The 27858-nt window shown below is 40.9% G+C and overlaps 2 protein-coding genes across 3 annotated transcripts; one reads left to right on the forward strand and one right to left on the reverse strand.

Annotated features, from left to right (window-relative positions):
- The first annotated feature begins 926 nt into the window (after nt 1-926).
- DNAJC21 (DnaJ heat shock protein family (Hsp40) member C21) lies at nt 927-15003 on the forward strand. 2 transcript variants are annotated; one of them, XM_048051292.2, is made up of 12 exons: nt 927-1118; nt 1495-1588; nt 4303-4426; nt 5302-5424; nt 8322-8626; nt 9177-9331; nt 9690-9777; nt 10028-10186; nt 10782-10821; nt 11844-12034; nt 12434-12506; nt 13216-15003. In XM_048051292.2, exons 1-12 carry the CDS (start codon nt 1022-1024, stop codon nt 13378-13380), a joined length of 1614 nt encoding a protein of 537 aa, XP_047907249.2. In that variant the 5' UTR covers nt 927-1021; the 3' UTR covers nt 13381-15003. The 2 variants fall into 2 exon arrangements, with proteins under 2 accessions (XP_047907249.2, XP_013037060.3); XM_013181606.3 differs by having other exon boundaries at nt 928-1118; nt 12431-12506.
- AGXT2 (alanine--glyoxylate aminotransferase 2) lies at nt 13149-27365 on the reverse strand. Its single transcript, XM_066988296.1, has 14 exons — nt 27251-27365; nt 26131-26216; nt 25572-25756; nt 25112-25235; nt 23910-24004; nt 22706-22799; nt 21557-21650; nt 20437-20537; nt 19255-19347; nt 18300-18432; nt 17588-17676; nt 16464-16613; nt 16047-16145; nt 13149-15749 (listed from the first exon to the last, which is right to left on the reverse strand). The coding sequence occupies exons 1-14, from the start codon at nt 27291-27293 to the stop codon at nt 15639-15641; spliced, it is 1497 nt and encodes a 498-aa protein (XP_066844397.1). The 5' UTR covers nt 27294-27365; the 3' UTR covers nt 13149-15638.
- Nucleotides 27366-27858: the final 493 nt, after the last annotated feature.

Raw genomic sequence — 27858 nt, forward strand, 5'->3', positions numbered from 1 at the left:
AAGGTTTTGCTTATGCCATCTAGTCAGTTCCTCTGTTGCAGCCTTGGATAACAGGGCAGGGGCAACTCTGTTACCTCTCCATCTTCGAAAGAAAGAGTGGTGAATACAGGCATCTAGTCAGTTTCTGAAATAGGGCATCTAATCCAAAGAAAAAGAGACTTGGGTCAAACTGAGGTCTTTGAAGAGCACAGATGTCCAAAGCAAAAGTTAACACTGATAACCTGACAGGAGTGGTGTTGGCTGGAAGAAAGTAGTGGAAGTAACTCAGAAGGAGCAGATCACTGCAGGAGCCGGTTTGCTGCTTTGGAGGCCATGTGTGGTTGGGACATATAATGCTGTGTGCACAGAATAACTGAATATCCCAAGTTGGAAGGGACCCATAAGGATCATCAAGTCCAGCTCCTGGTTCTATGAAGCACCCCCCAAAAATCAGACTATGTGTGTCTGTCTGAGATCGTTGTCCAAAGGTTCCGTTGGGCTCGGGGCTGTGACCACTGCCTTGGGGAGCCTGTCCCAGTGCTCGACCACCCTCTGGGTGCAGAACCTTTCCCTAACCCCCAGCCTGACCCTCCCCTGTCCCAGCTCCATGCCGTTCCCTCGGGTCCTGTCGCTGTCCCCAGAGGGCAGAGCTCAGCGCCTGCCCCTCCGCTCCCCTCGTGAGGGAGCTGCAGGCCGCCATGAGGCCTCCCCTCAGCCTGCTCTGCTCGGGGCTGAACAAACCCAGGGACCTCAGACGCTCACGCACTTTGCCCTGCGGACCCTTCCCCACCCCTGCAGCCCTCCTGTGGGCACCCCACCACTTCCACGCCCATCTCGCCCTGCACGGCGTGCTGCCCTCGGGGGCCGGGCTGCGGGGCTCCTCCTCCTCCCGGCTCGGGCTGGGGCTCGTGCTCCTTCTGGCTGCGCCGCCGGCTCCGCCTCCTCCTCCTCCTCCACCTCCTCCCGCCGCCGCTCCGCCCGCGCTGCCGGCCGGCCGGCGCTCCCCGCAGCCGTCCCCTTTCCGCCCCGCGTCCCCTCCGCCATGCGGTGCCACTACGAGGTGCTGGGCGTCCGGCGCGACGCCGCCGAGGAGGAGCTGAAGCGGGCGTACCGGCGGCTGGCGCTGCGGTGGCACCCGGGTACGGTACGGACGCCGGCCTCGGGCCCGGCCCGGCCCGGCCGTAGGCCCCAGCCAGGCGGCCCGGCCTCGGCCTCCCCGGCCGGTGGGCGGTCGTGGGGTGTGCGGTGGGGCGAGAAGGTGCCTTGGGAGAGGAGGGGAGGCTCTGGGAAAGCCTCCAAGGTGCCTCCGGACCCGGGTGGTGGTGCGAGCGCCGTGCTGGTGCGGCCGTGTCTCTGGCACGGCGCATGGGGCCGCATGGGTTGGCGTGGGGAGGGTGGCAACACCGCCGGTAGCACCTGTGGCTCCGTGCTCTCGGCCCGGGTTTCTTCAGCGTTTGTGACGGGTTGCTGCTGTTACGCTTTGAGTTGATTAAAATTTAACAAATTACTTCACAGATAAAAACCTAGAGAACGCCGAGGAAGCGGCAGAACAGTTCAAGTTAATCCAGGCAGCGTATGATGTTCTCAGTGACCCGCAGGAGAGAGCCTGGTAAGTAATATTTATCTGGTAGCAGACTTCAGGATACTTCTGCGTGCGTTTTTTCCCCTTCCTTTTCTCTCTCTTGGCCTGTGCTTTGAATTCACCGCTCATCTGGCTTTGCTGGTGGTGAGAGTGGGGCCTGTGTAACAGCTGGCGTCAGCCTTCATGGTGCTTTGCTCCAGCAAATAAATAGTTGAGAGGCCTGAACGTTCCTCAGGAGGTGTAGCTACAGACCGACACCTTTCTTGCTGTATTTTCCAAGGCAGTGTAGGACTGGGCACTGAGGAGGTTCCCTGGGGACATGTTAGTGCTGGCATCAGTTTCTTCCTCCTAGGGTGGGAAGCAGTTTGCATGTTAACATAGGTATCCTGCTCACATGGTATCACCCCAGTCTTTCCTACCTATGTTTCCGTAACAGTCCTAATTTGAGATATGCACATCTCTTTTAAGAGGCTGCTAATTTAAATGCTCTGCGTAACGTTTTTCAAACGGGCTGAAGCATATACAAGCTTATGCAGTCAAGAACATGTGCTAAGTTTGTCCTTCTTTAAAGTGCTGTTTTTCACTTTAAATGTGCTAATTTATGGTGTTTTTTTTTTTTTGTGCGTGTGTGTGTAATTTTTGGGTGGTTTAGATTTGTCCTCCTCGTTTCTGAAAGCTCACTGAAACAGCTTGCTCTAATGCTAGTTGTAGGTTTCTGTTGGGAAATTGTTACTATAGTTATTGCAGGCAAAGTCGTAGCAGGTAAACTAAAGGTCAAGAGAAGTTTACTGACCCTGGCTTTTTTCTCTCTGAGAAGAGAGAAAAAAGTGCCCTCTTGGCTGCCAGGGCATGCTGCTGGCTCACGTTGAGCCTGCTGTGGACCAGCACCCCCAGGTCACATCCTGCTGAGCTGGTCCCCAGCCACTTGTCTCCCAGGCTGTACCTGTGTCCCATTGCTCTGTCCCAGGTGCAGCACTCAGCATTTTCCTTTGTTGAACTTCATGTCGTTGATGATCACCTAGTATTTTAAGGTATCTAGACCCCTCTGCAAGGCCTCTCATTCTTCCAGGCTGTCAGCAGCAGCTCCCAGTTTACTTTCACTGGCAAACCTGCTGGATGCATTTCACTCATGCATCCAGATCATTGATAAATATGTGGAACAGGACTGGCCCTAGAATTTAGCCCTGGAGAGCACTGCTAGTGATCAGCCACCAGCCAGATGCAGCCCCACGCACTACACAACCCTCTGAGCTCTGCCACTGAGCACCCAGCATAGTGTGAGCCTGTTCATCTCACAGTTGGACAACTTGTCTAGAACGATGCTGTGAGGGACAGTATCAAATGCCTCCTAAAATCCCAAAAGATTACGTCTTCATAATTACAGTCTTCGTCCACCAAGTGGGTGACCTTATCATAGAAGGAGATAGACTTACTAAGGCCGGACTTCACCTTCTTGAACCCATGTTTTATTATGCCTGATAATTTCTTTGTACTTTAACTGACTTTCAGTAGCATCCAGGACAACCTTTTCCATAACTCTTCAAGGGTTTGAGGTTAATCTCAGGTCAGCACTTTTCTGGGTTATCTCTCAAGCTCTTTTTGTAGAAAGGTATAGTATTGGCTAGCTTCCAGCCAGCAGGGATCTTCCCAGACTCCCACAGCCTTTGGTAAATTGTTGAGAGGGGTCCAGCTGTAACATCCCTAACTCTTTCAGCACTCTGGGTGAATCCTGTCAGGCCCAATGGACTTATGAATGTTTTTCTGATAGAGCTGTTCCAATTTTGGTGACCTCATATGGAGAGCGACTGTTCCCACAGTCATGGTCCTCTAACTCAGAGGACCAGGCAGCCTGAGATTTGTAATTACTGTTAAAAAGTGAGGCAAAAAAAGGCATTAAAGGCTTCTGCCTTTTTCTCCTCAGGTCACCATCTTTGCCAAGTATCAATGTTTTCCTTAGGCCTCCTCTTGCTGTTGACATACTTGAAAAAGCCTTTTTGTTGTCTGACACCACAGTGACCGGTGTCAACTCAAGTTGGGCTTTGGCTGTTCTTGTTTTCTCCCCACACTTGCGAACTGGAGCTCTGTCATCTCACTGTGAAGCCTGACCTGGCTTACAGAGGTCATAAATTTTCTTCTTCTGCCCTAGTTCCAGGGGGAGTTCCCCTGTTCAGCCAGTCCAGGCTTCTTCCCCACCTGCTTGACTTGTGGCACAGTGGGACTTCCTGCTGATGGACTTTTAAAAGGTGGTTCTTGAAAAGTGACCAGTTCTCATGGACCCTAACTAAACCCTCTAGAGTTGATTCCCAAGGGGCGCTGCTAGCTAGCTGCCTGAGAAGTTTAAAGTTTGCTCTCTCAGGTCCAGGTTGGGCAACTCCACTGACCTTTTTGCTCCCTACACCGAAAATGTTGAACTCTGCTATTTCATTATGGCCACTGTGGCCAAGACAGCCACCTGCCATCACCTCTCCCTCAAGGCCTTCCCTACTCTCAAACAACAGATCCAGGAGAGCACCCTTCCTGGTAGGCTCACTTGGTGCATGTGACAGAAAGTTATCTTCAGCATGCTGTAGGAATTTCCCAGGCTTGCTTGTCCTGTCAGTATGATATTCCCAGTGTGTACCAGGGAAGTTTAAGTTTCCCATAAAGATGAGGGTTACTATCTACTATCGAGAGATTTTGATGTTACCTGTCTTTTACTGGGATCTGTTTCCTTACGTTTCGATGCTATGAACTTTTGCTAGGTATGATAATCACAGGGAGGCCCTACTGAAAGGAGGAGTTGATGGAGACTATCAAGATGATAGTTTGGATCTGCTGCGCTACTTCACTGTCAGCTGTTACTCTGGATACGGAGATGATGAAAAGGTAATGAATTAGTTCATCTTTAATGAATCAATTTAATTTTCAAGAAAAATGTCAGCATTTGCTTAGAGTTGAAAAGCTGTGCATGGAGTTATTGAGCACAGGTGGTATAAGAAGTGTTTGTATAAATCCACACTGGTTATCTAGGCAAGCTTTGATTCCTGCTTGTTAAAAATTACTTAGTCAGGATTCCTGAGTGTACTGTACAATTACAGGGTTTGTGTATGTTATTTCCATACGCTATATAGTGAGGCATTCCATTGCTTTGCAATAACATCAGTTTGTTCAGTAATGTCTTTAACAAGCTAGAATGCTTCGAGCTAAGGAAAGACAATATGATAACAGTGCTTAGGTGAAGTGTTCTTCCAATAATTGAATTCCCTGTTGGATTTTAAGATAATCATAATTTAAAAAGCTCTAGGTGATTAGAATAATTCCTCTCAGAGAAAATCCTTATGTCTTTGCATTACTACAGTAGGAGTGAGTTAGCAACATCTTAATTTAAAAAAATAAAGATACAATTGGGATACATTCTTAGCAAATTTTGTATTTGGAACTTCATCAAAACTTGGTCCTGTGTAACTAGAAACTTATCAACATCTGCATGCTGTAGCATTTTTTTTGTTTTTGTTTAAAGTTGAATACAGGTGTTTTGAGACAGACGTTGAGGAATGAGAGGATGGGAACTTTGTTAAACAGAAGGGTCTTGCTGAGCAGATGCCTACAAGGCCTTTACTTGATTGCAAGTTGCTCTTGCAAACTGTAATTTTCTCTGAATTGTAATTTTTTTGAAATATGCTACTTACTGTAACTGATTCATTCTATATTGCTCAATAATAATTGCACTGATGTTCATAGACTTTTTTTTTTAATTTTAGGGATTCTTTACAGTCTATCGACACGTTTTTGAACAGATTGCAAAAGAAGAGATGGAGTATATGACCCAGGAAGATATTGAAGAATTCCCTACATTTGGATATTCCCAAAGTGACTATGATACGGTAAGAACAAGTGTAAAACTAAACTAAAAGTAACACAGTTGTAATTACTTTGTCCCACACTGAAATCAAAGAAAAGGCTCCTGCTGATCTCTGAGGTGAATACAAAAAACAAGTATCTACTGTCTCTTAGACCATTACTATAAAGGAAGTGCTTGTAATATGATTCATAATACTTAGATGAATCAAAAGTGTCATTTCCTGTTGGACTATATTAGTAGTCAGGCTTTTAGTGGTAAGTTGGCAAACAAATATTTCACAGGGCTAACCATCAATTATGCCAATGAAAATTAAGTGCAATGTTAAGCTTGAACCAAGGCCTAAAAAAAAAAAAAAAGGATTTTCTCTTTACATCTTCATGAGAGTAGTTCACCAGTATTCTAATGCAACGTACAAATAAATATACATTATAGCAAGAGATAGAGAAATATATTACTTTTTAATAACATATAGTATTGTGCCTCATTTAGGAAAACTAAGACTCATTCACTGCATAACATAGCCTGTAGGAAATGAGATATTTGGTTGACCTGCCGTGCAAGCTCCAGCTATGATATTCCTCTCATCTACAATTATTCTGTAGTAAGATTCAACTTGCAGAATATTGCATGCCTGCCTTATCTGGAGAAGATAATACGTAGAGGACACTTGAATTATTCCCATCTGGTTTACCAAGCATTTTTTGCGTTCTATCAGACTTCTATTTTTTAATGGTTGCTAGTTCTTCTGTGTTGAAATAGTAAAGTAATATTTGTTTTTCCAGTGAATAACTGCATAGTACCGGTACTCACAAATATTCCTCCTAATTTGCTACTTCTCCCTGTCACTTTTAGTAGCATTGTACTGTGTGCTTAATTATTTATGAAACATAAAATGATACATACCTTAAAAAAGAGAAACTGACATTACAAAACTAGGCTGGAGTTAGAAACACTGTTACAAATTAGACTAAAAGGTGCCAGAATGGGTGTTTGAATTTGAGGTAACATTACAGGATGGCTTAAAAATTGAAATATTTCATTGGGAGAGTATATTTAGTGTCTTATGAAATTGTTAAAATCCATCTGTTGCTAGAAAAAGCTTGAAACATCTTTTGGGAGCTCCTTGTGTTGAAACCGTAGAATAAATATGATTATAGACCAAAAATTGTTTTCAATGCTATCGACTAGTAACTGCCAAAATGGCTGTAGTTATAGAAGCAGCATCATTATACATGTGCCTTGTTCACTCTGTTCTGGAAGGTGAATGCTCGCTTTTTTTTTTGAATGGGATCTAGTGATTTTTGGAAGTATTTAATTGAAGGTAAACTCATTTAGATGGGAAAGTCATTAATCCTTCTTTGCTTATATTCAAAGAGACAGTCAGAAGATTCCAGCATTGCAGTGGCCAAGTTTCTGCTCGGTGGGAGTATGGTGGGAAAAGAGATTTAGAAGGGAGCTACAAAAATTGTACAGAGGCTTTAAAATCTGTGGTGTGAATGTTCTCTGATTCAGCCTACTGAGTTAACTCCCAGAAAGTTTGAGAAGTGACTCAAAAAACACGAGGCAGCCAGGGAAGATATTCTTAAGTCTGTGATGACTTAACAAGACTTCATGAGAAGAGAATAATTGTAGGTCAGTTAGATGCAGAAACAAAAGCAATCAGCTCCAATTATATGTAGTAAGCAAAGCAAAATCCACCTGGGAGTTCAGCATGAGCTGGTTTGTAGTCTTCTGGAGTGAGTACTGAGGTGGACTTCTATTTCAGGTAGCCACAGAGGAGGAGAAAAATCTCATAGCTCATACAGCTGGTGAAGGGACAGGTGGTCCCTGTCATCAGCTGATGGCCATGCATCCTTCTGCACAGAAGATTCCTACTTCTGGAGCACAAATTTGAGCTAATAGTCTATCATCACTTAGATTATTGGACAAAATGTCCAATATGTATGTATGTCCTATATATATGTATGTCCAACATATATACGTATAGCTGGATTTTAGTGGTAGCAGAGAAAAACTTCATAGCTACTTATCTGCCAGAGGCCACAGCCATGAACCTTCGCATGTAGATAAGCTGTTAGAAATTAGTGTTGAGGAGATAATAGCTGTAGCCCAATGAATACCAGTGACATAAGGAGATGAAGAAATACTGGCAGAAGAGATGTGAAGCTGTTACATTAAAGAACAGGACTTATGCTGTGAGGTGCTCCGATATACAGAACAGTAGTGAGCACGGATAAGTAGTAAAAAGTCAGTTTAACGGTACAAGTAAATTTTTTAAAAATTTAGACATATTTTGTTTCCCAAATGTGTAAAATGCAGAAGGTTAGTAATTATTTGGAGAGGAATATAGAGAATAAAACAAAAAATCATTATGCAACCTTACTAATTCAGTCTTTACTTGTGAGTAGTAAACGAAAGGAGAATAAGGAAAGACGACTTACCGTTTCTTCTAAGAGAGCTGGAGGGCATCATTTTAACCAGCAGTTATATAACAGAACAAAACAGGAGTAAGTGTGTCTTCACACGGTGGCTGTTACACAATACATGCGTCTGTCTGTTTATGTACAGAATATCTGATTCTGGTTTTGCTTTCCCATTTGAAAGGAAAAGTACAGCAAAGATAAAGTAACTGGGCACTAGTGTTAGCATGGTCCATTCCTAAAAGCAGATAATTCTAGAAGTTGGAGTCTGGAATAGTTTAACAGATAGGTTGTTGGCTTGCTGTGTTGTGAAATTTTAAATATGATACTACAGATTTCTCTAAACCTTCGTGTGATTTATTTATATTATACTCTGGGGAAAAAACAGTGGCCTGTATAGAAATCTGTATGCAAAACTGCTACAAAAAAACTAATTTATTTGGTGAGTTCTTAGCCCCCTCCCTAATAAAGTGGTTTGTTCTTTTTTTGATTTTAACAGGTAGTCCACCCTTTCTATGCATATTGGCAGAGTTTCTGTACTCATAAAAACTTTGCGTGGAAAGAAGAATATGACACACGACAAGCATCAAACCGCTGGGAGAAACGAGCTATGGAAAAAGAGAACAAGAAAACTAGAGATAAAGCAAGAAAAGAGAGGAATGAACTGGTCCGTCAGCTGGTAGCCTTTATTCGTAAAAGGGATAAAAGAGTACAGGCTCATAGAAAACTTGTAGAAGAACAGAATGCAGAAAAACTTAGGAAAGCAGAGGAATTTCGGAGGCAGCAGAAACTCAAACAAGCCAAGTATGTAAATGTGGAACAAATTGTTTATTTCAAACTTGGACAACTATCCATGTGGATGCCATGTAGAGTTAGATTCTAATGATAGCTGCACTTGTTCTTTCAAAAATCCTTGAAAATTCTTTATATTAGTCTTGGTCTCAAGTGTAACCTTTTAAAAATTGTATCGTAGTGTACCAAGCACAATTCTGTAGCACAGAGTCAAGTAGCAATGTGCTAGTGGGTTTTGCATTGCTATAGTGTTCATGGGATCGTGTAGCAGGTAAAAGCAGCTGTACTTCCTTTTAGGATCGAGCAGGCTCTTCCCGCTGTGAGCTTGATATTTACCATGCTGCAGTACATTTCCTGCCTGAAGTTCAAGGAGGATCCAATTATGTTGATACCTCCTTACTTGCAGTGTCAGTATGCCCACTGACGTAACCAAGTACCTGCTCAGATTTCCAGGCCCTCCTGAAATACTGGAGAAGGTCAACTTATCTTTTAAATTATACAGTTTCTGTATTTCCCAGCTCATAAATGTGATGTAGAAGTTACTGCATTATTCTACTTACAGGCTTGCTGAGCAGTATAAAGAGCAGAGCTGGATAACTATGTCAGATCTGGAGAGGGAATTGCAAGAGATGGAGGCACAATACGAAAAGGAATTTGGAGATGGATCAGATGATGAAGGTGAACTAGAAGAACAAGAGACAAAAGAAGGCATTGAAGGTACAGGGTGTGGTGGTGTGAGCTGTGGGGGGTCATTACTGTGTGAATATGGGCTCACTGCACTTCAAGCCACAGCTTCACAGCTCTGACTGGTGCAAGTCCTGTGCCTCCAGCTGAGGTGTGCTAGGTTAGAGGCTGGCCCTGTGATGTTTTCCATGGAACATGAGAAGACATCAAGCTACAACTGTTAATGTATGCTAATATATGATTTGCTGACACGACCTTCATTTGTCTGCATGTTAGCAATACTGAAGAAGCTGAATGTCAGTGTTGTGACTATTTCTTGGGGTTTTAAGAGTAACTTACTCAAAAATTGGTCATCTGACTTTGTCTCCCCAATCCCCATTCGTTTCTTCAGACAAACTGAGTGATGAGGCTGAAGAAGGTGAATTTGCTGATGATCTCTACTGCCCTGCTTGTGACAAATTGTTCAAAACTGAGAAAGCGTAAGTGTGTGTGTATGGTTGGGATTTTTTTTGTGCCGGGGGTGGAGATTGTTGCTTTTTAACTTTTTAAAAAGCCTTTTAAGGACTCTAACTTCACATCATGGTCATTGTCTTCTTTCCAGCAGAGACATTGTCAGGGCGTAATTTTCCATTCTTAGCAGTGATGGATAATAGGCCAGTTATTAATTTATATGCAAATGTAACAGTATTTGCTCAGCTACCTGCAGTAACTATTTGCTGGTCTTCACAGCATGAAGAACCATGAAAAATCAAAGAAACATCGAGAGATGGTAGCACTGTTACGACAGCAACTGGAAGAAGAAGAAGGGAAATTTCCTGCATCTTTGGATGATGCAAATGGAATAGATACTAAAGAAGATGAAGAAACAGAAGAGATACCCAAACAAAAGTACTTAAAATTATTTTTAATTATGTTATGATTAATGATTTAATTAAATCTTGAAGGGCCACAGAGAGAGCTTCTGACTGAATTTATTATCATGTTGGAACTCGTAGTATCATGCAATTTGAAATATTTCTTTGTGTAAGAGTATCAATAGAATGCATGCGTTTGTTTGGCTGAGTTCAGATGTAGGATATTTTTCAAACGGGAACTTCCTACAGGCCCAGTGTCTTTTGATTTAGTTATGGTACTTTTTGTCAGTTGGATGCTGGCACACATAGAAAATAAGTGTATTTGAAATTAAATAGAATTTATTTAATAAGTTGTACAGCTTCATTTTTTGATTGGACAAAGCATAAAGCAAACTAGCTCATTAGTACCTTTAAGTTCAGTGTGAACAGAATAAGTGTTTTTCTAAATGCAATGAATAGTTTAGGAGAACTGTTCTTTTCACTTCAGATATGAATCATTTTCTAGTTGTGGCTACTATTCTAATACCATGTTATGATGTTAAACAAAAATATAACTTCATAACTTTCTGGAAATTGTATTCATTTTCATTTTTTCAAAGAGAGTTCATTTTGCATTCTTATCTTTACAGGCTCTCCAAGAAGCAGAAGAAGAAACAGAAAACAATGATGGTAGGGAGTCAGACGTAATGAAATTCAGGGAACTTTACAATCTTTTTTATCACATAATATGACAATATATCTCATAAACATAACTTTATTCTGTTTGTACAGATCCTACTAAATGTAGTGCTGGTTCCAAAGAGCTTGTGGGCTGAAGTGTAAGGAAAAGAGATAGAAAGAGTTTCAAGAAAAAAGATACAGGGAATACAGGGAAACAGGCAGATAAAGAGTGAACATAAGGAATTGATAAGAAAGACCAGCAATGGCTCTAGTGCATTAGCAACTTAATTGTTTGGTGATAGTTTTCTGCTTTGGCTGCTAGACCTGGTAAAGTGTACTGTTCATAAAGTAACTTTTTTGGCATCCTACTGACACTGTGTGGTTGTTGGAATGAACACATCCATTCCACCTTTCACTTGCATTGCAAACACCAGTAATGCCACCCACCAGAACGTGGGTGGCACTCTTGCATAGGTGAGTTGGAACCTTCTTGTGCAGAGAGATTCTTCTGGAAACGTAACTTCCCTCCTTTACCAAGCTTTACCTTAAACTTTAGGAAAAGTTTAACAGTGTTTTCAAAAGTTAAGGGGGGGGAAATACAGTGTGTTTAGCTTCAGTCAGTAAGTAGAGTTTTGGCCTAAGTGTCCTAATGCAAACATCTGGCACAAAAAAACTTTAGCCTGAACAAATACCATTTGGCAAAGTTGTAAACAGGGCCACTATCTTAGAATGTGAAATGGGAGCCCTGTCACTGAGCCCTGTGAGTAATTAAAAGCTACCTTCATTCTTCTCTTCCGTAGCTTTTGAGGCTGTTTTATTGGTGTTTCTGCCCTTCATCACAGGTGGTCTCATCTTTCAAAACAGGAGAACTAAGGTTTTGCCTGTTACACTCACAGAAAACATAGCGTAAAATTCAGAGAGTTGATCCTTTGCGTGTCACACCCATGTTTTGAGGTAAATTAGTATAACAGTATAAACATAAGCACTAATGAACTTAAAGTCGCTTACTTGCATTTCTTCTCCTTGGACAGACTTATGAGGACTCTTTTGATAAAAGTGCTGATGAGGAAGCAGCTGAGCAAACGGAGGTGCCATGTGTGGACAAGGACAGTGGTTCAGCAGAGGAGTTGGTAAATGATGGCCAAAGATGTGCTGTGTCAGAGGAAACAAGTGCTACAGAAGATAGCAGCCAAGTAAATGAAGCACAAAGTGAAGTGAAAAGGTGCGCTGACTTGCTATATAGCAGTGATTGACATTGTGTCACATCTGATACTGTAAAAAAAGTCTAGATTTTTCTCACCTAGTGAATTGGGGGGGCTACTCCACTAAATCAGGGTTGAATAAAAATGGTACAAACCAAGGAGTGTTAGGATTTACTCTGGAAATGGTGTTAGACTGCAAATCAGTGCCACACATTTATCAGTATCTGATCCATCGTCTAGCTGAATCTTGAGACTGACAGTTGATCATATAAATGACAATTCTTTTTTTCTGGACACACTTGTGTTGTGCGAAGGAAGAACGGGGGAAATTAGTACAAACTTTGCTTTGAAAGACTACTCTTAAGTGTTAATTTGAATATGTTGTGCACTGAACTTGGTTTCTCTTTGTCTATCAGCAGTGCTAAGCCTAAAGGTAAAAAAGCCAAGGATGCAAAAAAGTCTGCCAAGGCATCTTCAGAGCACCCAACAACGGTATGTCAAATTAGTAATGCTACTAATCATGTCATGTAATTACAAACATGTAATTTCAAACAGGGTTGTTGGTTTGAACTCCAGTCCACAAATTCTATTACAGTTTACTGCTTGTTTTTCAGTAGTTTAAACAGGTAACTTCTCTTCCTGTGATTTTTATTAGAATCTGGGATATTGGAACATCAGATCTTGTCTTTGCAGAGAAAAGTAGGACTAAATTTCAGTTCTAAGAGAGTGGCAAGAACTCAGTATTCAAAGCAGTTTAAACAAACAAACAAAAAAGTAAACAAGACAGCTGTTGTCATCAGGCAGTACCATTTGCATCTTTCCCAATCTTGATGATTCCCAGTAAGAGTGAACTCTTATATTAACTAGAGCTAAGACATACTGAATTCAGTAAATTTCAGAAATGAGAGTAGTATGTGTATAGTCTTGTTTAGTCAGGTGAGATCAAATGTAATCCAATGTATCATAAATGGGCTTTGCAAAGCTTCTGTTTTGTTCTATGCTTTACTTAGCACTCCTTAAAATTCTAAGAGGCCATATTTGTACTGTTTGTTTTTTATTGTTAATCAGTAATGGGATTTTAATTATAGAAACAAACAACTTAATCACATTTCATTGTTTAAGAGAAGCTACATGTAACCAGCTGGTGCGTTCTATTTATTATGCATTCTGTAAAAACATGAATCTTTTTTTTTCCTTGTAGAATGAAGTTCCCATTCACTGTGTAACCTGCAACTGTGCATTTCCATCCCGAAATAAACTGTTTGAACATCTGAAATTGACAGGACATGCAAAAGCAACACAAGCACCAGCTGTAAATGGAGCTGTACACACCAGAAGCAAAAAAGAGAAACGTAAAAACAGATAGAACTTAGATACAGTGACAGTCTCCAGAATCATACATGAAAAATCTCCCAAACTGGAGAGGTATGCATTGGCTATATTTTGAGGTAAACAGGGCACACAACTCCAACTTTTGGAGGAGGAAGGAAAAAAATGTAACAAAAGGAATGTTACCTTGTGAAGCAAGCTGTGCTTTTGTTTGTTTTTACCAGCCTTTACTGACTGAATTTGGCCTACCCTTCCAGCAGCTTTCATGTTGAAGGGAAAAAAATAGTGATTCAAAGCTAGTTGCCTTGCATTCTTGTTGAAACTTGCATGGATGCAACCTATGCAGAGGGAATAAATTATTTTAACACGTTGCTATTTTTTTTGAGAGAAAACTGATTTAAGAATGGACTCTGCTGCTTTGATCATCTGTTAAAGATGAAATATGAACGAGGACAAGGGGAAAAAACAGGCTTTTCTGCCATCCTCAATGGCCCTTTCAAACTAATCAGCAGACAAAAGGGAGAAGAGTAAGATGACAAAGCTGGTTAATCACAGTTTTAGCAGTCCATATTAGTTCTGTGTGTGCACCTGCATGCCAGGTGTGTGTGAGAGGGATAATCTTGTGGAAGAACCTTGCTGGAATAAGTGGGGAGGAGGGCTATGAAAACTGAGAAGTTGGTGTTAACGTATGTGAGGTGAGCTGCATGTGGGAAGTCTGTCCCTCAGCACGTATAACTTACATACTGCCATTTGACTGGGGAATGGTTAGACAGCTGTCTACATTTTTTCTTTTGATTTCTAATGAAAAACAAAATGGGAACTGGTATTATGCCTCTTTTTAAATGCATAATCTGCTTCATCTTGAATAGCACTTAAAAAAAAAAAAGTGAGACAAACACCTGATTTTGGAGTGTAAGTGTATGAAAGAACTTTACAAAACAAATTGTGAATGCAGTTAGAGAATGCAATGCTCAGGGAGGGCTGGGGCTCTAGTCTAATAGTAAACCCTTAGAGTTGAAAAAAGCAATGATCTTGCCTTATTCAAGTTGCTCTAACATTTCAACTCATCAGAGAAAATGGCAGAACACAGTACCATTGTTGGGGTAAGAAATTACTCAAACATTAAAATTTGAACTAAAGTAAAATGACTAATGACTGATGTACAGTTCTTGCTAACAGCCAGCAATTTTTTTTTGAGAGTGAGGGAGGGAGGTAATGAACTTTTTTTTCCCCAAAAGTGGTTATGTAAGAAATGCTGCACCTTATTTCCCCAGCCAGATTTTGCATCTTGCTAAATGACTAATTGGTGTGCTGTACAATCCTAAAAGCAGCAAGAGGAAAATAAAAGCATTTTTGGAGAGGATGATGACTGGATTAGAGCCCCATATAAAAAATAATTAGTGTAATTAGAACCTTTACAATTAGTGTGCACAGATTTCTTTTGTGCTTTTACAGTGCACAAATTACAGTGCTTCCTTGTAGTAAGGGTAAACAGTTTTAGCACTGTTTGAAACCTGCACTTATGTTCTGTTCAGAGTGGTTCCTAGCCCAAATAACTGTGAAATCTCCCATCGTGGGACTGAGGGTGAGACTTAAACTCTGCAATGTTACCTTTGAGTTAATTATTTTTCTTATTTAAATAAAATCAAATACTTCGTCACTGTCTGTCTTTACAAATGCTCATGAGTACTGGGTGTAAGAGGGAAGGTTATGGTGGCTGTGGGGGTGACCATAGTGGAAGGTGGTCAGGGACTACACTGCACTGGTTACAGCTGGCTCTGCAACAGTCCAACCACATGCCAAAGTTCAGTTAAGCATGAGTTTGTGTTGCCTCTGTGAAAACCTAGTTAAGAAATGGCAGCAAATGCTGTGAGACACAGGAACAAGGCCATAGCAGCAAGAGGCACTCCATGGTGGTACCTGTAACACCCCCAGAGTGATGGTAGCCTGCTGGAGGACCTGTACTGGTGCATAGGAAACAAGTGAGATAGCAGCAGCAGCAGAAGAAAAGAGTAAGGAACAAAGAGCAGCAGAATTAAACCACTGTGTCCTAGCGTCACCTGTTGCACTGTTAAAGACAACTGTAGGACTGAACAGTATTTTTACAAAATAGATTAGAGAACATTCTTTGAAGTCTGGCTCTGTGAGAGTAGTCTTATGATGCTGACACATTTTATCTTCAGACTATGATTCTTCTTGTCCAGTGTAGATTAGCGTAGATTAGTGCAGAGCCTGGATGGCAAGTATCAGGGGTTCATTCAATTGCATCTCGTATACATAATAAACAGTTCCAGTCTACTTTGCATCTGCTCTTTCCATATGTCTCTCTAATGCAGCATGAATTACTTCAACAGCGAAGTCAGCATCCTTTTTAGTGATGCACATAGGAGGTTTAATTCTAAATGTCTGAGAATGAGAAAAAAAAAAAAAGACATCCTTACACTTGTGTGGAAAGAACATAGGTTCTAACAGCCCTTCTAGGTCAGTGCTCACCCTTTGCCAAACAATCTAACCATAAATATGGAAAAATAATAGCAGAACTGCAGAGCTGGGACCAAGGCTTCTCTGAAGTGTGCCCTGACCTAGTCGAGCACTGGTTTCTAACTAGTTCTAGCACTAGTTTCAGAAAAGAAACAAATAGCTCCTACTTGGTTTGTAAACCAAGCAAAATCATTAAAGTTATTTTAACCAGAAGTTCAGTACCTGATTGTAGAGTCCTCCTCTTCCAATCAGAACACCCATATCTTTACAGTCTTCCCAGATCTCACTGATTTCTTCAGCTGGAAGAGGGTGGCGACTGTCCTAGGGAAAGTGAACATTAAATTTAGATATTCTAAATTAATTCTAAGAAAAAGATGTATATTCCAGTTATTCCAATATATCCCACTCCCATCTCTGTCTAAAAACATTAGTTGCATAATTTAGTCTGCTTTCTAAGATGGCTTTATGCAATTAAAGTGCACAAGTCACTGTTTACACAAAGCTTGTGATATATTTGAAATGCTGGAATGTTCTGGCTCATTTTTAGCCAGAGCAATGCTTTCTCACTCCACCAACTGTTTTTTAAGTAAAACGTTCAATGGCATTGAAAGGAATTAAGGAATAAAGTAAATCATCAACCTTATCTGTCACCATTTCTATTCCAATCATAAGTCCCTTGCCACGGACATCTCCAACAATCTCAAATTTATCCCGTAGTTTAGCAAGCTCCAGTAGCATATATGTTCCCACGTCCTTGCTGTTTTTTTGCAGATGATCTTCTTCAATAGCCTGGTGAAAATGATGCACAATGACAATGTTGCAGGACAAGCTTCTAACACATCTGTTTAATACCCAGTTAGATCAATGACATATCACCATCTCACTAACTCTCATAGATTTGCACACTATGTTCCTTCACTACTATGGTATATAAAAAACCTTTACTGCTATGGCATTTCATCTCTTCCAATCCACTAATAGCATTAGATTAAAACTGAACAGAATATTTTGAGGTTGCTCTCTCCTTTTGCACATTTTACTTGTTATTGCATAATCATAATTTAGTAATTTATGCTCACATACAGTCAGAGATGAAAAATACCTGGCCATCGGGATTATTTTCAAAATCTTACACAAAATATTTTATATCTTTCTGCAGCACCATAAGAAGAATATAACTTGACAAGGCATACCTATGGGTACTAGGCAGCCTTTTAGGAAACAGTTTGAGTGCTTTAATTAGATTCATCAACACTCATCAATGCTTTTTAAATGCAATATATACATTTTTCATACTTTGCTCTATTTATCAAAGTTCTGACATGCAACCAGCTATCAGCACTGACATGCACAACTTAATTTAATAAAATTCACAAAAGAAAACAAAGAATTACAAAAGTTAAAATGATACTTTTCCTTTTTTCTTCTTTTTTCTTTAACTCTTTTTCTTTCAACTCCATTTTATTTTTTTCCTAACTGACAACCTCTTCAGACTTGTTTCAGATAAAGGTTCTGTGTTATTTCCAAGATGAAAACTACAAATGACTCATATTCCTGCTAAAGGGATGAAAATTTTGCAGTGGAACTAATCAGGAACTTAAATTTTTCCTACACATAAAGCACCCTGCCTACGTATAAATAATGCTTGTATATGTTTATATAGTTACAAAATTGTCCACATTTAACTTTATAATAAGAACAAATGCAAGCAGTTTTTATCCAGAGAAAGCTTGGAATATATTAATTCATAACATTCTCCCTACATCAAGAACTGCAGCTCCAACTACACAGGCTAAAGGGTTTCCTCCAAATGTATTAAAATGAAGGTTTTGAGCCAAAGAATTTGCAATCTCTAGAAGAGAAAAACAAAACCAAAAAACATTAGTTAGTCTTACAGTTGTTTCACATTTGGTAACAGTACTTACATGTGTTAACTTAAAATATTGCTGTGTTTCTACCCTGATTCTCCTAAGTGATAGATTATAATACGTTGCTAAAACTACAGAGTTTAAAAGACGCGAAAGACAGCCTTTAAAATGGTCAAACTTTAAAATAATGTAGTCAGTTGTCTCCTTGGGCCAACATCTACCAATTTTCTTAACCAGACTCAGTGAGTCATTCATACAAATCAAGTAGTCGGCTAACATATTGTCTTCTCTTAGTGCATTGATTATTAAAATGGAGAATTCAGAGAAGATTTTCAGGATTTCTTACCAGGCTCTGTGACAAGGTCATCTCTGCTTCAATTATGCAATTAACCCCATCTAAATAAAGCTTTGCACTGGTATAAGCACAGCTCTAGGTAAAACCAGTCAGTAACGAGAAACCAATTCATTTACCTCAAAAGACAGCTTGAATCCAAGATCATTAATAAAGCTCAGCTGTTTGAATACACATCACTCCAGTAAGGAACTATTGTATAGTACATTTTGTATTTGCTCTACTTTAATTCTTAGCAGGACAGAACACTTATACCTTTTGTTGTAACAACAGCTGCCATGGGAAAGCCATTACCAATTCCTTTTGCCAAAGTAACAATGTCAGGGACTACATCATGCGTTTGAAATCCCCAGAAATGGCTGCCTGTTCGTCCAAATCCTGTCTGTACCTTTCAAAGGAAAAATCCAGAGAAATCCCCATCACTTTCTCACATTTCACAATATGGTTTCTTTCTCTTTTCTTTCTTTTCTTGCTGATTTGCATTGCACTGCAACCATACCTTGAATCAACTATTGTAGAAAGACCCTTACTCAGGTGACTTTGCACAAAATACTGTTTTTATAATTGTGTATTGCATATTAAACAGCTAACATCACACCATGTCTTAGGCATGGTGAAATGCACAAATATGCTGCAGCTTCCATTTCAAAATGGAGAGGAAATGCAACTGCTTACCACATTTCAAAATTGCAGTCCCATGATTGCCGATTTCTACTACTACAGTGCTTGACGTATGTATCACAGTCACTTTGAAGAGTTCACTAATATGTCAAAATGGCCTTAGGTAAGCAAATTTTATTTATGAAATGTATTTGCAGAGGGACAGGAAAAGAACCCCGTTCTAGAGTTGCCAATGTATGCAAACAACACTTGTAACCGTGTTATTGTGACAATACCACATCACAGCTGGCATTTATTAGTTGCGTATTTTTGTAAATTTACTCCAGACTTCTTCCAAAACTGAAGGACTCAAGTCTGCTACAAGCCTTACCTATGTCTAAAATTAGAATACCATGCTGCAGAATAAAGGCAGTAAAAACTATGAGGCACCTAAGCTTGGAAAGAGGCACCATGTTAACCTTAAATGAAATCCTATGTATTTCACAGCTTATTTTATTTCCAGGCTTTCAGTTTGCTTTCATGGGGATTCTTTCAAAAAGACTTTCAGAGGTACCCCAAACTCTCTAGAGTTCTTTGTGAAAAAACTCACTTCATCTGAAATACAAACACCTCCTCTTTCCCGTACTAGCCGGTATGCTTCCTTTAAGAAACCTTTCGGATATTGGACAGCTCCATTAACACCCTGCCAAGACAAATAAATAAATAAATAAATAAAATAAAAAGAAGATGCCTTCAGGAACAGGAAATGAAAGAGTGGTTTTACTAGGTGACCATCCTACAGTAAGAAAAAATACCAGCAACTCTCAGGTAATAGCAAAACAGTTGTCTCAAATTTCAGTCTTCAGCAGTGAAACTGCTTCAAATAGTTTCTGCTCAGGTCACACGTTCCCATCCCACAGGGCAGTTTGCTGTTCCATTAGCTGTGTTTGTACAAATGTCTGTGAGGCCATACTGTAAACTGGACCACTGTAAAATAGAGTGGATTAAAGATTAACTGCCAAAACAAGTACCTTGAAAACCTGCACACTGAGAAATCCATAAACTGTGTTTCATGATAAATGTAAATGGAGAATTCACATCCCTTCTTTAGTAAATTTGTTTAGAATACTGTTTCCTCAATTTCTGTGCATGTTGCCAGAAATTCCATGCTATACCTTGACTGCAATGGCTTCTTAGACTAAAACATGTGAAGGCTTAGGAAAAAGCAAAAACAGAGCAGGTGCAGTTTTCTCTGGTCACAGTTCTCACATTTTTTTCTTGCCTTTCCTGCTTTCAAGATATATTCTCCATTCCTCCTATTTAACAACCACATTTACAGCAGTTCTGTAACTGGAGTGAAGCACCAAGAGAATGAACTGTGGCCAGCTGGAGAGCTCCTAAAAACATAGTGGAGAACATGGCTGAGAAGAGGTGGAAGGGAAATTGTGCTAAAGTTTACAGAAATAGTAAATAGAAAAGCACTATAAAATTTGGAAGAAGGTACTGAGGTACAAAACAATAGTGTGTGCCATACGTGCTATTTAAATACAGAAAAAGCATATACACTTAATCATGATTCTTTGTTTAACTTCATGAGGAACATTCTAGCTCTGCCAAAATCAGTGACAAAAGCTGAACTTTTAAGAGAGTGCATTCATTCTTCCAAATGTTTAACGTGTATAAGTCATAAAAATCAATGGACATCCATATTTAGGGTGTAGCTAAAGAACACCAGATTTGAATATTTCATACTATTTGTGGTAACACAACTGAGAAATGCGAAACTACCTACCTGAATTGGTTCACTGATAAATCCAGCTATTGTCTTTGGCACACAAGTGTTCAGAGTATCTTTGAACTGTTCAATGTACTGCTCATTTGCATGACATACACCTGTTTACAGGGAAAATACTTTAAATACAATTTAATTAAAATGACAATAGCAACTTTAAAATACGAAAGTGTACATCTACAAGTATTATCTGACTATATGGTAAATATTACTTCTCAAATAGATAAAAATGGCTAAATGTCATGAGAGAGTCCCTTATTTTCTCTTCAACCATTTATACCCTAAAGACTGCCAGTTCTAAAACAGCAAGGTAAAGCTGCCAGACAATGAGATGTTACAAATTATAAGCTGTAGCTTAGAGAGTGTGAAACACCTACATCAACAGAAGGAATAAGCAGATACTTTTTCAGGGTTCAATTAACATCAGAATAAGACGTAAGGAACATTATGTTAGTGCAGATACAAGGCTTCTGGAGAATATAGCTGCATGTAAGTCTATACTAATAAAGAACAGAGAAATTAGTATAGCTAATCCTCCCATTCACTGGGGAGGGCAAAGATAAGAAGGAAATATCTTTTTATGCATGTGAATTAAAACAACAGAGTGCCTCTTGAAACAGTGGGAAAAAATACCATAATTTTTGTTAATTGGAGAGGAGCAGAGGAGCTTTCACACTGTATGTGAATGGATGTTCTGCCTCATAAAGACGACTTCTTATCACTGGCTTCACGTTGTTCTTACTATTGGAAAATACCAATCAACAAATAGTACTTCCAGATGCACTAAGGTTTGAGAACCACAGCTTTCTGAATATCAGAGCTGATATTGACAAATGCTTGAAATGAAGGCTAGGATTTTCAGAAAAAAAAAAAAAGGAAAAAAAGGAAAAAAAAGAGAATATGAGATGTTGCTTGCCCATTTTTTTTTTCCTGTGAGAAACAGATACCCAAGATTTCTGCAATATTTTCTTTAGTTGCCCTTGCAAACCCAAACTAGAGGTCTACTGAGGAATGCTTACCTTTCTTAAGGAGGTAAAAATAACCTGAGCATACGCTTTGACTTCTACAGCCCCTGTTACTCTCTAATCTAAAAACCAAATAACTTTTGTCATTGACCAACCTTCAGAACAGCTGCATTTTCGAACAGTTTGTACTGGAGAATCTCTACAATTGCTGCCTCCCCACGGACCACGAAAAACATCTGGCAACATTGTCTGTCAAGCATAAGAGAAACAGCTACAGATTTGGTAACATCATTCTAAGAGATGTGTTAATCATACCCAGGGATGACTGATTGAAAAAAAAAAAAAAGAAAAAAAAAAGAAAAAAAAAAAAGAAGAGGCTGTTAGAGACAAAGAGCATAACTAGTTTCAATGACTTTTCCAAAGAACACTTGTGGAATAATACCAGGCTTCTCCCACAAGGATATCCCTGTAGTAGTGACTCAATTGATGATTTCCTTTCTTTTGATCTTTAAGTTTTTAAGTTAGTCAGCAGTTATGGTTATCTAAGATTAATGGCAACATTTTCAGAGTTGCCAGTAGTGCTTCAATAATCCAAAGCATGATGAAATATGCAAAATACAGGGAGGCAGGTAGATATCACAGCAGAGTAAAAACAGACTGAAAACTAGGAACTTCTAACCCTGACTGCTAATGAGTTACCTGAAGACATGTAATGTCTTCATCTAGTGAACCAGGTTGGGAGTTTGCTATAAAGGAGCCTACCCAGAGCCAGTGCTGTGGCTGAGCTACCACCAGTACAAACCAGAGGAGCCAAAGCCAGCTTCTAGCAAACAGAAAGCCATTCCCATCTTCCCAAGGGCACAGATGTAACTTATTGTCACTTATCCCCAATGGAGCTCTGTCACAGATATGTCTCCTCTCTTGTTGACGTAAAGGACAGGTTCTTTTTCATTCCAGGGTAGAAAATATTTCAGATCAGCAGAAAGCAGCTTTACACAGATTTGCCAAAGCAAACTTGAGAAAAAGAGTACAAGTATTACTTTTTTGCACCCTCCTCAGATTTCTATGCAAGCACCAAGCAAGAGTAAAGCACTGAAAATCACAGTTATTCATGTTATGGTTGTCCCAAATCTAAATTAGCATAAGCAATGAAGTATCTGGCTCTTGTTGCAGGAATAGCTACACTGCAGTTTGGTTAGTAACTATAAAGCACTTTGAAGATAAAAATTTGCTAACCATCAAAATGTTCAAATAAAGTGCTAGTTCATCAGATTGTTAAAAAAAATAATAAATTAAAATCTCACTGTTGAACAGCCAAAGCCATTGGCAACGCCATGCTTATAAGGACCGATGGATGTCAATCCCAGTGTGTAAGGGCTGCCTCCATGGTATGCTCCTCTGTGCAAACAGACAAAGCACAAGAACATCACTCATTTCCAAAAAGAGACTGTGGCAGTATTAGTTCTGAGAAGGCATGCCTCTGAGATATAAATTATTGGGAAAAGTGTGTGCTGCTACACTCAAAACAAGATTCCTACTGCCATTTCTTTTGCTTTGGTCTTGGAAAGTCCATGACTGCCCATCTGCATTTATTTCCTGTGATTTCATATGCTATAATTGTTCACAAGGAGAAGAGAATGAGGACTGGAATCGACAGCAATTCAGACAGTTTTATGCAAGCGCCTCACAGAGTTCTGCTGCAGCACCTGAGCCCCACAGAACAAACATCTCTGTTCCTTGAATCATGGGAACTGCTGCTCTCTCAAACAGATGCTGCCAATCATTAAACTGCATGGTGGTTTGTTGCTAGTTTTATAATCAAACCAGAAGTTCATTAAGCAGAATATACAAGCTAGGTGGATGCCCAGTGTTCCGTTGAACAGAATGGCATAAAAATACAGCTCCTTATAACAAGGCCTTTTATTTTAATATCTGTGTCTGCCTTGGATGCACAGTAAAGAGAAGAATTGCTTACACTGGTTCTCACAGAACCCTCACCCCTGCACCACCTCTGTAGTTAAGCCAGAAGAGCTGTTAGAGTAGCTGTGCAGTGAACTGTGGTTCAGGGATCAGGCAGAAAAATAAGGCAGCAAAACAAACAAAACCACAAAACCTTTCTTCCAGATAATTTTCAGCCAGACCAGTTCCCTGCTGTGGTTCACTGCACCGCTGTTCCAGAGGTGCCCCCACAAAGAGGAGCACTGCAGGGGTGGAACAAAGGAAGAGAACAGTAGTTGCTGAAGCCTGCTCTGACCCTGAACGAAGGTCCACCGAAGCACAGCCTGAACACAAAGACTAGATCCTTTTACTAAGTAAGAAAAGCAGAAATTACAGATTGTGTCTTCTCTGCAGAAAAGTCCTAATACGCTGCATCAAATTTTGAATTTCTATTTTGATCTTCTTTGTCCAACAGGGTGTCCTCAGCAGATATGGAGTTACTTCTTGTTTTAGGCATATAGAGACTGATCACAAACACAGTAAGTTTGATATAGACCATACCACCATTACCTGAAAGAGATGATGTCGAAGTTGCGAGTATATAGCCTTGCCATGAACATCGCCAAGTCATTGGCTTCTGACCCACTGTTGGTTAGATAAACCACCTGTGGAAGAACACTTAGGATCAATAGAGTGCACAACCACCATCTATTTATATGTCACTTTGTAACAGTATGAGGAATCACTTTTCACTGCCGCTAAGTGACCTCACTGCAGTAAATTCAGTGGTGCCCATAGGGTACAGATGGAGACAAAGATCACAATGACACCAAATAGTATACAAAATTTTTAAGACTTGGACTCTTCAGGTTTTTCGTCCCACATCTGAGATGGAACAATGATTCAAAGAAAAATAGGGGTGTTTGGGTCAAACTGAGCATGACTAACTCAATAACCTTCAGACCAGTAATATCAGCTGCAAAATACCCTTGTGTGTTAGTTACAAGGAGCGCAACACAGAGAAACAACAGTGGAAAACAAGAGGTTGTTCATTGGGTTCCACTGAGAATTAAGGGGAACATTCTGAATATAAGATCTAAGATTTGAAAACAGCTCAAATCCTGCTGTCACTGGTTTTAAATTTAATTTTCAGAAGTGACTGAGACACTCGCTCCCCTGCTTAAGCTATGCAGATGTCTTACATTTACATCTATTTTTGAAATTCCTTCCTTTTTTTTCAGACTGCAACAGCTTCACATACTTCTGGTAACCAAGTCTCTTTTTATGACCAGTTTCTTTTACCTGAAGAAACACAGTACTTTTCTTACTGTTTCTGTGCATACGGCACATGACATTTTGACATTTATATGGTTTGCTTACTTAAATGTCAGTAAAGCTCACTACATAAAATACTGTCAAATACTTTTCACTCTTAATTTTTGTAAGATCAAGAAATTTAAGGCTGACTACATATAACAATAGTTAAAAACGTCTCAGTTCCTTCAGTCATTTTTCTCCAGTGAACACCCCTTAACAGCACTGACTGGAGAGAGAGAGCCAAACAGAAGAGGAGCTTGTGTTATTATGCTTGTCTATATCCAAATCTAAAGAAAAGGCCTTGAGGGTCATCACGCTCTCTTTATCTGACAGTCTCTGGAGAGGTTTTTCTCGCTGCAGATATTGTGGCTCTCATTTATGTATGTAATAAATATTTTCATTTAATAAACAGACACACACTTTCCCCATCCCTGCTCCTGTCAGAAGTGAAGTACCTTAAGTGGATCTGGAACAAGTGAAGTTAGCTTCTCAGCATATTCCTGCATTGATGGGTGCATATAAATATTAGTGGTATGCCAAAGGCGAGCAAGCTGTTTCTGGGTAGCCATAGTTACCTTCCTGCAGGTAGAACAAGAAGAGACACAGGGACTTCATTCAACACGTGTATAAACACAAACCCCCTGCCTCTGTTACTAATGCTTAAAATCCACACACTGCTCCATTTGCCCAATAGATGATCAAATAGATAAAATGAATGAATTCTTCAAAACATAGTGGGAATTGACCTTAATATGTAATGCACGAAAATCCAGTGAATTACATTGTTTTTTTCTTTTCTTTTCTCTCTTTTTTTTTTTTTTTTGGTTCATTGTGCCATGGATTAAGAAAGAACAAAGCCATCAACAGCATCTCTTCTTGTATTTTGTCGTGTAAATCAAATAGTAACACACTTACGGGTGACAGTGACCAACACTGACAGTAACGATTCCAGCAAAGAGATCAAGGTATCTTCGTCCTTCATAATCAAACAACCACTGCATGTATCCTTGATGCAGCAACAAAGGCTTCTTGTAAAATGTTCGCAGTGAAGGAGAAACATTTTGTTCACGAATCTTCAACATACGTTCATATGGATAGGACTGGGGGGAATAAAAACGTCAGTATCTGTTCATGCTTTCTAAAGATCCAGACTAATGGAACTGCTCTAGTTGTTCACAGGACAAAGATTTTAACAAATTCTGGCACATGCAGTGCTCTGCAAAACAACCTTTTGAAACAAGACTGCTGTTCTGTATTTATTTATTTTTTTTCCTGGAAGTCTTCCAAATCAACAATTTAGCCTTAATTATAGAAATGTCACACAGATGCATCTATAGGTTATATTGTGGTTCTAACAAACAAGCAAATAGCAAAAGTCCTATTCAACGGACAGACTATTCACAGCAGATGAGCCTATCACTTAGATCTCGTAGTGGAGTCTTACTTAAATTCAAGTGTAGGATATATGACTTACTTGGTATTTCTCAGGTACAAAGTTGCAAGGAGGCATTTTTGCTTGTACAGAGACAATGCTTTTCCACTTCTGCTGCCTAAAGGCAACTACAAAATAGAAACAGAACTATCAAGCGTGTATCAAAGTGCACATCTGAAAGCATTTCGCAACAAGCTTGTTCACAGAAAATAACAGCTACAGACAAGGAAAACACTTTGAGGGCTTTCCTTTGGGAAAAACAAAATACTTTAGAACTCTGTTTGCAGAAAGGCAAAACATATGTTGCTTTATTTTGACAGAGAAAATCTTAGAAAAATCATTTTCTGACACAAGACCAGAGACAAGGCTGGAGACAAGCCAACGACACAGGTCCAAGGTCCATGCAGGAGACGGGGCCGGGGACAGGACTGGTGGCGAGGCTGCCCACCCCTGTGGCACGGCTGAGACAGGGACATGGGCATGGGTGGAGGTCCTGGGGAGCTTGGAGCTGTCCAGGGGTGCTCAGGGCCCCCACAGCTCTCGTCCCCACCTTCCGCTCTCTCTCCAATATCCCGAAGTCACCGTGCCATCCTATCTTTAGCTTAACTTGAAGTATAATTAAGTGGACATCAAAAATCGTTATCCTTCTTCTGCATCCCTAATGCCATCAGCCGAGAGCTACACCCTTTATTTTTCAACACCTGAGGCTTCACACGCTTCTGAAAACACATCAAACAAATGAAACATAAAGTTTCCCAATACTGACCAGATAGACTGCCACTACCTTGAACGAATTAAAGACCCACGAGTGTCCAGACTCAACAAACGTGAATTAAAGCCCTAGGTCTAGGACCCAGCTCTGCCTGTAGATCTTTTCCAAGGGGATCTACATCTCCCACCCGCAAACACGGCGCTGGGAGGAGAAATCCCGGCGTATGGGGGGGAATCGCTGCCCCCAGCCCCTCGGCGTCCCGGCCGGCCCCATCTGCCCAAGGCCCTCAGGGCTCCGCTGCCAAAACGCGTTTCTGCGGGCAGCCCCCGGCCAGGCGACCCCAAGGACGGGGTAAGAGCCGCCTCAGCCCCTCGCTGCTCCGGGTAACGCCGCCACCCGGTGCCTGTCCCTGTCCCTCGGGGGCCGCTCGGCTCCCGGCGCTGCCCTTACCGCTGCCGAGCCGGCGGCCGCCCCCCCGCCGCAGCGCCGCCATGCCGCCGGCCGTGCGCCGGGCACCGCGCGGCCTGAGGGGCCCCGGGCCCCGGGCCCGCTGCCCTCGCCCCGCCCCGGCCCCCGAGGGCTCGTCCCGCAGCTATAGGGAGGGACAGCGAGGCTGGGCGGGCCCTGGGGGACAGTAATTTTTTTTTGTTTGTTTGTTTGTGTGGTGGTTTTGGGTAGTTGAGCGCCACCACTGCCGCTCTCTCTCTCCCCATCCTCAAAGGGAAAGGGGGAGAAAATACAATGGAAAGGGCTCAAGGGTTGAGATAAGGGCGGGGAGATCACTCAACAGTTATCATCACAGGCAAAACAGACTCAGCATAGGAAGATTAATGTAATTTATTGCCTATCACTAACAAGGCATAGCAGTGAGAAACTAAAAGCAAACAAAAAACACCTTCCCCCATTCATCCTCTTCCACCTCCTCCCCGAGTGGCACAGAGGAATGGGGAATGGGGGCTGCGGTCAGTCCCCAACTCTTCGTCTCCGCCGCTCCTTCACGGTCCCTCTCTGCCCCTGCTCCAGGGAGGGACGCGGGGTCCCTCCCACAGATGCCGTCC

This window comes from Anser cygnoides, chromosome Z, assembly GCF_040182565.1.
Source record: "Anser cygnoides isolate HZ-2024a breed goose chromosome Z, Taihu_goose_T2T_genome, whole genome shotgun sequence".
Lineage (NCBI taxonomy): Eukaryota > Metazoa > Chordata > Aves > Anseriformes > Anatidae > Anser > Anser cygnoides.